General features: G+C 52.7%; 1 protein-coding gene across 1 annotated transcript in view; it reads left to right on the forward strand.

Annotated features, from left to right (window-relative positions):
• Positions 1-6,818: 6,818 nt before the first annotated feature.
• The window catches only part of RAB10 (RAB10, member RAS oncogene family), a 55,620-nt gene continuing 54,898 nt past the window's right edge, over positions 6,819-7,540 (forward strand). Inside the window, exons 1-3 of the mRNA XM_085311717.1 lie at positions 6,819-6,852; positions 6,935-6,970; positions 7,053-7,174. Coding sequence (XP_085167843.1) covers positions 6,819-6,852; positions 6,935-6,970; positions 7,053-7,174 — 192 coding nt within the window. The remainder of the gene's footprint in view (positions 6,853-6,934; positions 6,971-7,052; positions 7,175-7,540) is intronic.

Consider the following 7,540-nt stretch of genomic DNA (forward strand, 5'->3'; position numbering starts at 1 on the left):
CCTCTCCTCTCCTCTTTATTTAGTTCAGTTCCCTTTGGTTTTGCTGCTCATCCTAGCCTCAGAGAGCAAACACCACCCCATTCTGATGCCCTCTCTCCCTTGAGTATCTCCCAGCTGGATGTCAGACCCCTTTCTGCTCCTCCATGAACTGCATAGACTGTGCCCTACCATATGGTCTCTGCAAGATACCTAGGAAAATAGTCTCCAGTGTCCAAAGCACACTTGCTTTGTTTCCTTGCTGCTCTTGCAATGGGAATCAGCAGAAGAGCAAGGCTGCTGGCATGAGTCCACATGGTACCACTCAGATACCTGAGGCTCCCAGGAGCTCCCAGGAGCAGAAGGGGTGACCCCGCCCAGTAGTGGGACTGCAAAATGTCCTGGCTACACTCAGCCGAGTCTGCAGTGAGCAAGTATTTGATTCTACTCCCAGAGAACTTGCGGCTCCTCCCTGTTGACCCCATGATGGATCGCTGCCCTGGGGAAACATCCTGGGCCTCTCCCTCAGTGAGCTGGGCAGTTGCAGGCTTTCCTGGTGCCAACAAGTCATGGCTGTGGGCTCTTGATGCACTGCCAGTCCACCTCCTTGGAYGGAGAGATTAGAGGCACTTTTTGGCTCTATTGGATGACATTTCTGACTGCAATCTTAGCATTTGTAGAGTGACAGAGACCAACCCAGCCTGCACTGTGCTCAGGAACTGCATGGGAAGGCAGTGGAAGGACAGCTCCTCCAGCATACCCTGAGAAGGCAACTGAGAATTGCATAGGCAGCAGATTTGCCCCATATCAAGAGGGAGGGAGTTAGAGGGGCAAGTGCAGCTTAAACTAAGCTTGGATTGAGGATGGATCAGTTTGCTGGCAGCTGACTCTTCTATAATTAGATGGCGGCTTCAGTAACAGAGCCAACTTGGAGCACAGAACTCCAACGTCTTCCAGTCCGCAGTCGTATAATTAAAAGGAAACTGTCCATTTTCAGAATTACTCTCAGATGCTTAAAACAGTAAGATGAATGATGAGCTGTATCTCCTGATGGACAAAAGATACTGCAAAGTGCTCCTTTTTCTGTAGGCTGGTGGAGCTGCCCTTAAAGGAGAAGACTCTCTGAAACGCTGCAAGAGCTTGGCATGATATGAATCCTCCCCGGTGAGGCAGCAGTGAGAATATGGGGGATTAATGGCTTGGTGGTAATTTGTACCACTTTGTGGTTCAGCAGTCATGCAAAAAGAGGACTGAAAAGAGCTGCGGCCTTGGCCAGCTTTGTCTGCTGCAGGGTGGGAGCCGATTCTCCCCGTGCTGCCCATGTCCCTTCCATACACACAGCGACCGTGACCCCAAGCTGTATCCCATCTCTGCCCTGACTCACTGTGTGACCTAGGACAACTTCATCCCTCCATATGGCACAGCCACTGATCCACCTGCAAGAGACCCTGCAGCCTCAGGGCTCCTCCCTGAACCCCAGTGATTGCTTTGGCTGCCCTGACCCACTTCTCTTCCTGCTGCTAACGCTCTGGCAGCCCAGCTGGAGCACTGCTGGTGGGGCTAGTGCAAGGCCTGCAGAGAAGCAAGTGCCCTGGGGTGAGTCTCACAGTCCCTCTTCCCATCTCTGCTCTCACCCAGGGGAACTGAAAGAGAGGGTAAAGGGACTGTTGGAAACCATTTGTGAAGCTCTAGGCTTTTATTTTGGTTCTGTGTGGTGTGGGCCTTCACAACAGATGTGTGAGCAATATCTGTAAGGCAACTAGATCAGCATCATTGCTCAGAGATTAAAGGATTTAATAATCTGCTGGCAAGATGCAATTTAAAGAGGCAGAGCCCTGGTATTACATCAGCAAATAAACACACTGAGAAATTCCCACTCTTCCCCTGAGTTCCCTCTAATTTTGAGCAAAATAAATCTTCAGTGTGTGTGGTGTGGGCCTTTTTCTACATAGCTCCAGTGACTTGTYCCCCAGGGGTCAGTACTAGGTCCAGTCCAGTTCAACTTATTCAWCAGTGACCTGGATGAGGGSACAGAGTGCCTCCTCAGCAAGTTTGCTGATGATCCCAAACSRGGCGCAGTGGCTGATACAGCTGAGGGCTGTGCTGACACTCAGAGAGACCTGGACAGGCTGGAGTTGGGCAGAGGGGAACCTCCTGAGGTTCAACAAGGGCAAGTGCAGGGTCCTGCACCTAGGGAGGAATAATCCCATGCACCAGTACAAACTGGGGGCTGACCTGCTGGAGAGCAGCTCTGCAGAGAAGGACCTGGGAGTGCTGGTGGATGACAAGTTGACCATGAGCCAGCAAGGTGCCCTTGTGGCCARGAAGGCCAGTGGTCTCCTGGGGTGCATTGGGAAGAGTGTTGCCAGCAGGTGGAGGGAGGTGATCCTGCCCCTCTACTCAGCCCTGGGGAGGCCTCATCTCAAGTCCTGTGTCCAGTTCTGGGCTCCCCAGTCCAAGAGAGACATGGAGCTACTGGAGAGAGTCCAGCGTAGGGCTACAAAGATGATCAGAGGGCTGGAGCACCTGCCCTGTGAGGAACGTCTGTGAGAGCTCGGTCTGTTTAGCCTGGAGAAGAGAAGACTTCAGGTACTTATACATCAATGTGTGAAAGTACCTGAAGGGAGGGTGTCAAGAGGATCAGGCCAGACTCTTTCCAGTGGTGCCAGCGATAAGACAAGAGGCAACAGGCACAAACTGAATCACAGGAAGTTCCACCTGAATATGAGGAAAAACTTMTTTCCTGTGAGGGTGACASAGCCCGGGAAGAGGTTKCCCAGAGAGGTTSTGGAGTCTCCTCTGGAGATATTCAAAACCCACGTGGACATGATGCTGTCTAACAYGCTGTAGGTGACCCTGCTTGAGCAGGGGTTGTTGGACTAGATGATCTCCAGAGGTCCCTTCCAACCTTAACCATCTATGATGCTGTGATTTTATGACTAAAATCTAATCTTCCCTTTTAGCTAACTGCTAATTAATTGTTAATGTGCTTCTACAGAGCTTTTCATTCAGAGATCTCAAACTGTTCTGCAAAGAATAATGAATTAAGTGTGSCACTGTCTCTGTGTAAGGTAAGCAGGCAGCATTTCGACGAACAGGGAGGGAAGCTGTGCTGTGACTTGCCTGAGATCATGGCACGATTCAGCAGCAGGCCGGGAACCGCTGTTTCTCAGCCCCTTATTCTAATCGCTGTTTCGCTCTGATGAAAACCTTAGACAACAAGGCAGTGACTGGCTCTGCAAAGCACTAATGGTAACAATGCTGAGCTTTTTCCTTGGCTCGCAGGCAGCGCGGGATCATGACCTAACATTACCATAAGCAAGTGTTGCTACGACTAGGGGGCAGAAATTTCTGCGTGCAGATAGAGCATTTAAATATTGTAAAGGGAGTGGGCTGCCTGCAACCACTTAGGGAGGCTGAGGAACATGTGAAGACGAAGGGTCTAAGGTCTTAAATCTGAGGGAAACATCCTTGTGCACGTGTGCCTGAGGTGTGCCCTTGTGATGCTGGGCAGAGCAGGAGCAGGCAGAGTGCAGAAAGCGCCCTAGGGACATCCTCGCACGCTGCCTGCTGCCRGGAAGAGCCCTGCTGAGCCCTCGGCCCTGGGCGCTTCCTTGCCAGAAGTGACTCTGCACAAATATGTGCCTGCCACTGAGACCCTCTTTGTCGAATGCTAGCTGCATTCGGCGTGACCTTTGCATCCTTCCTGCTGTCTTTAAGTGCTGATAAAGTGCTTCTGCTCCTGATTCCATGGTGACTGGAAAAACTGAAGGGAGACGGTCACTATTTCAGAGTAATGCAGCTGTGCTTCTTCTTCCTCTTATGCACTGACCTTCCAGTGCAGCTGGGTTGGAGAGACAGATGGAGTAAGAGGCAAGGAAGTACGATCCAAGGGACAGCCAGCTGGTAAAAACCACACTGCACCAGCAGCTGTGGTAAGAACCACCCGAAACACTGCTTTATCCTGCTACTAGCAAAATATCTTTTTAGGAAACTGCTGATGTCTAACTGTCTAAGGCTGCTGCAGAGATCAGCTGAAGGCAGTAGAAAGCCTGTGAGGGCTGGTGAGACATAACACAACATACAGAAGTATTTGTGAAAGACAAAAGCAGTGTGGGGAACTACACTTGTGCTCTCCTGGATTTTGCATCCTTTTCATACTTTGCTTTCTCAGGAATTCTTCTTTCTGACTTTGTAGCTTATTTCTTATTTTTGGTCCTCCAAAGGTATCTCAGAAAATGTGACCGGCTCTCACGTATAATCTGCTAATTCTTCTTCTTTTTTTTCCTGAGGTCCCTGCCTTAGGGGGGAGAAAAAGACAAAAAAATAGACAGCTGAATGCTGCATTTGTCTTTGACCAGGAGGTTATTGGTATTCTGCACGCTGGAGTTCAGTGCTCCTGAGCAGCGGCTGCTGTGGCACCCGGGCTGCTCCAAAGCACAGATCATGCGGCAGTGACCTCTGGTAAGAGCAGAATGTTACATGGCGTAATTTCCACTCCCTTTCTGTTCCTCCTCAGAGAATATGCTGAATATCTGGGGCTATTAGTCAGCTCCAGAAGGGCTCTTGTCCTTACGGAAGTGTTTTTGTTACAGAAACTCCTGAAATGTTGGCAGCTGAAGGTGACTTGGGGGTTGGGTGGCTGCAGGGGGGTAACAGGGGGCTGCTACTCTCCGTTACTTGGGGGCTGTTCTGAAGGACTCCACAACAGCTCATACCTCAAGGTGAGGAACAGGGACAAGAAACCAAGTGAGCCAGACCCCTTTGCTTGTGGTAGAGCAGTGGAGACACTGTCCCCATCTTAGCTGAGGTAGCAATTAGGGAAAAAAAAAAGTTCTTTGCTAAGGAATGGTGTTGGTGCTGCCTCCTGGATGACAAAGACCTTTTCCTCACTTGCACACACCAAAGGCTCGGCCCTGCTGTATGAGAGGAGCTGACTAACCAACAAACCTAGCATATTGCAGCTTTCCTCAGGCAAACCTCCCCAAACTTAAATATCATTGCACAACTTGCTCATGATTCACTTTTTCCCTCCCCACAGCAAAATCTGAAGTGCATGCATCTGTGATGCAGTGTTCAGCAGTTCCTGCCAAGTGGGCTCCTACAGCTGGAAAGAAGCTGCCAGGTTGTGCCAGCTCTCCCTTTCCACTGTGTTCTTCCTTACTTGGGTGATTATCCCTTCCCATCTCAGATCGTGCCCTCTTGACTTTGGAAAAGAAGCTCCTCAGGAGGACATGGTTGGGACCCGAGAGAGCTTCTGAGAATTGTCCTGCCTCTTGCAGGACATCTCCAAATCTATCAGCCTTGCAGTGACGGTCTCCTGACCAAGATCCACTGAGTAACCGCAAAGCCAGGATGTCCTTTTCCTTGGCAGGCTGTCTCCTGCAGGACCGACTCCCTTAGTGGATAACATTTCGTGTCAGGACTGGTGTTAAATGTCAGACAGAGAATACTCCATTTCGTCTGCAGTGGGATATGCATAACTTCATACTACTTCCTCTCTAGTATCTTAAAAGATAAACTTATTTAAACTTAATTACCAGCTCTTTAGGGTAAATGATTATTACAAATGTTGGTGCAAATATCTAGCTACAAGCTGGTACTAATCAGCCTTTGAGGACTAACTGCGAGACATCTGCCTGTGGATTCCCTGCTATATACCTGTGTCTCCTGTGGAGTTCTCCATGGATACTGGCTTTCTTCTCCTAATCTGTTCAATTGTATGCAGGAAGCATTTTGTATGGCACTCTTAAACTGATCTACCAAAATGCTAAAATTAAACCTTTCTGCAGAGCTGTAAACTGCTGCTCTATCTTCTATGTCTTTACTTAAAAGCTCTGACTCCTGGAGATAACTGTGAGAGTTCAAAGCTTCTTGAGAAAGAGCTACTCTTCCCCAGTTTGAAGTGAATAGGTTTCTAGCAGCCCTAGGTGACCAGGCATGAGGAGTGGCTTCAGCAGTTGTTCTGCATCTTGGCTCTGACGGTAGAGCTCACTTTTCCAGTTTGGTGAGGCTGAGAGCTGCTGGTGAATATCCTGAGCACCCAGGTGGCCACCACAAGCTGTTTGCCCTTCTACCACTGTCCTGGCTGGTGGTTTGATTCAGTGTATCCACAGCCAAAGACCTTCATGTGCTTGAGGCACCTGGGCTCTCTGTGCAGGTCGATGCACCAAGTGCCTCCATCCCACTGGTTTGCCTTGTATTTGTTCCTGATTTCTGGCAGTGCTTGAATGAGACTGAATGAAACTTCCCTTTGTTACAGTGCCTGGCTCCAGCTATTTATAGGAGCTGCTAAAAGCCTGCCTGGGAGTGACTGCTGGCGGAGAGAGACTGTTTGTGCTCAAAGCCCTTGGCCTCCTAAGCCGGGGTGCCCATCCCCAGCGCCACTGTGGGCTCTGGCCAGCTCTCATGGGGAGGGTGGCTGCTGAGGGACCGCTATCACCAGCCCCGGCTCCTTCCCTTGGTGGTGATGGGGACTCAACCATGTATGGCGCGTCCTTGGGGCTCCAGCCTCCACCTGAGGGGGCTTTGCAGGCCCTAGCGCTGGGGGCTTGTGGCATCAGGTCCTAGGGACCCCAYCGGGTGCTGTGGCATGTCCTAGAAGGGGCTGGTGGGGCCATCGCCGTCCCCGAGGGGCTGAAGGACCATTGTTACCCCTGAAGAGATGGGTGAGGCCACTGACGAGCCTGAAGGGACTACTGGGGCCACTGCTGCCCCTGAAGGGATGGGCAAGGCCAACGATGAGCCTGAACAGACTGGTCCTGCCATTACTGCTCATGTGGGGTTGGTGAGGCCACTGATGACCCTGAGGGGTTGGTGGGGCCATTGCTGTCCCTGAAGGGATGGGCAAGGCCAACGATGAGCGTGAACGGACTGGTACTGCCATTACTGCCCCTGTGGGGTTGGTGAGGCCACCGATGACCCTGAGGGGTTGGTGGGGCCATTGCTGTCCCTGAAGGGATGGGCAAGGCCAACGACGAGCCTGAACAGACTGGTACTGCCATTACTGCCCCTGTGGGGTTGGTGAGGCCACTGATGACCCTGAGGGGTTGGCGGGGCCACTGCTGTCCCTGAAGTGATGGGCAAGGCCAACGACGAGCCTGAACAGGCTGGTACTGCCATTACTGCCCCTGTGGGGTTGGGGGGCCATTACTGCCCCTGTGGGATTGGTGAGGCCACCGATGACCCTGAGGGCTTGGTGGGGCCACTGCTGTCCCTGAAGGGACAGGCGGGGCCACTGATGACCCTGAAGGGAGCAGCGAGGCCGCTGCCGTCCCTGAGGCGGCGGCCGGGCCGTAACCGCCGCCGCTCGCGGCCGCCCGCGCGCAGCCCCGCAGCGCCCCCTCCCCCCACCGAGCGCTGCGCTCGCACCCTGCCCTCCGCTGACGTCACCCCCCGCCGCGCTGCCCCACCCCGCCGCCCCCTCCCGTTCCGACGCCGAGGCGTGACTGGCAGCCAGGCTGGCCCAATGGGAGCGTGGCGAGCGGGTGTGGGGGAGGGAGGAGGCGGGACTTCCGTGGCGCGGCCGCCCGGCCGAGGGGAGGCGGGGCCGCCGCGCCCTGAA

Source organism: Rhea americana, unplaced genomic scaffold (assembly GCF_003343005.1).
Source record: "Rhea americana isolate MKP2758 unplaced genomic scaffold, rheAme1 scaffold_348, whole genome shotgun sequence".
NCBI classification, from domain to species: domain Eukaryota; kingdom Metazoa; phylum Chordata; class Aves; order Rheiformes; family Rheidae; genus Rhea; species Rhea americana.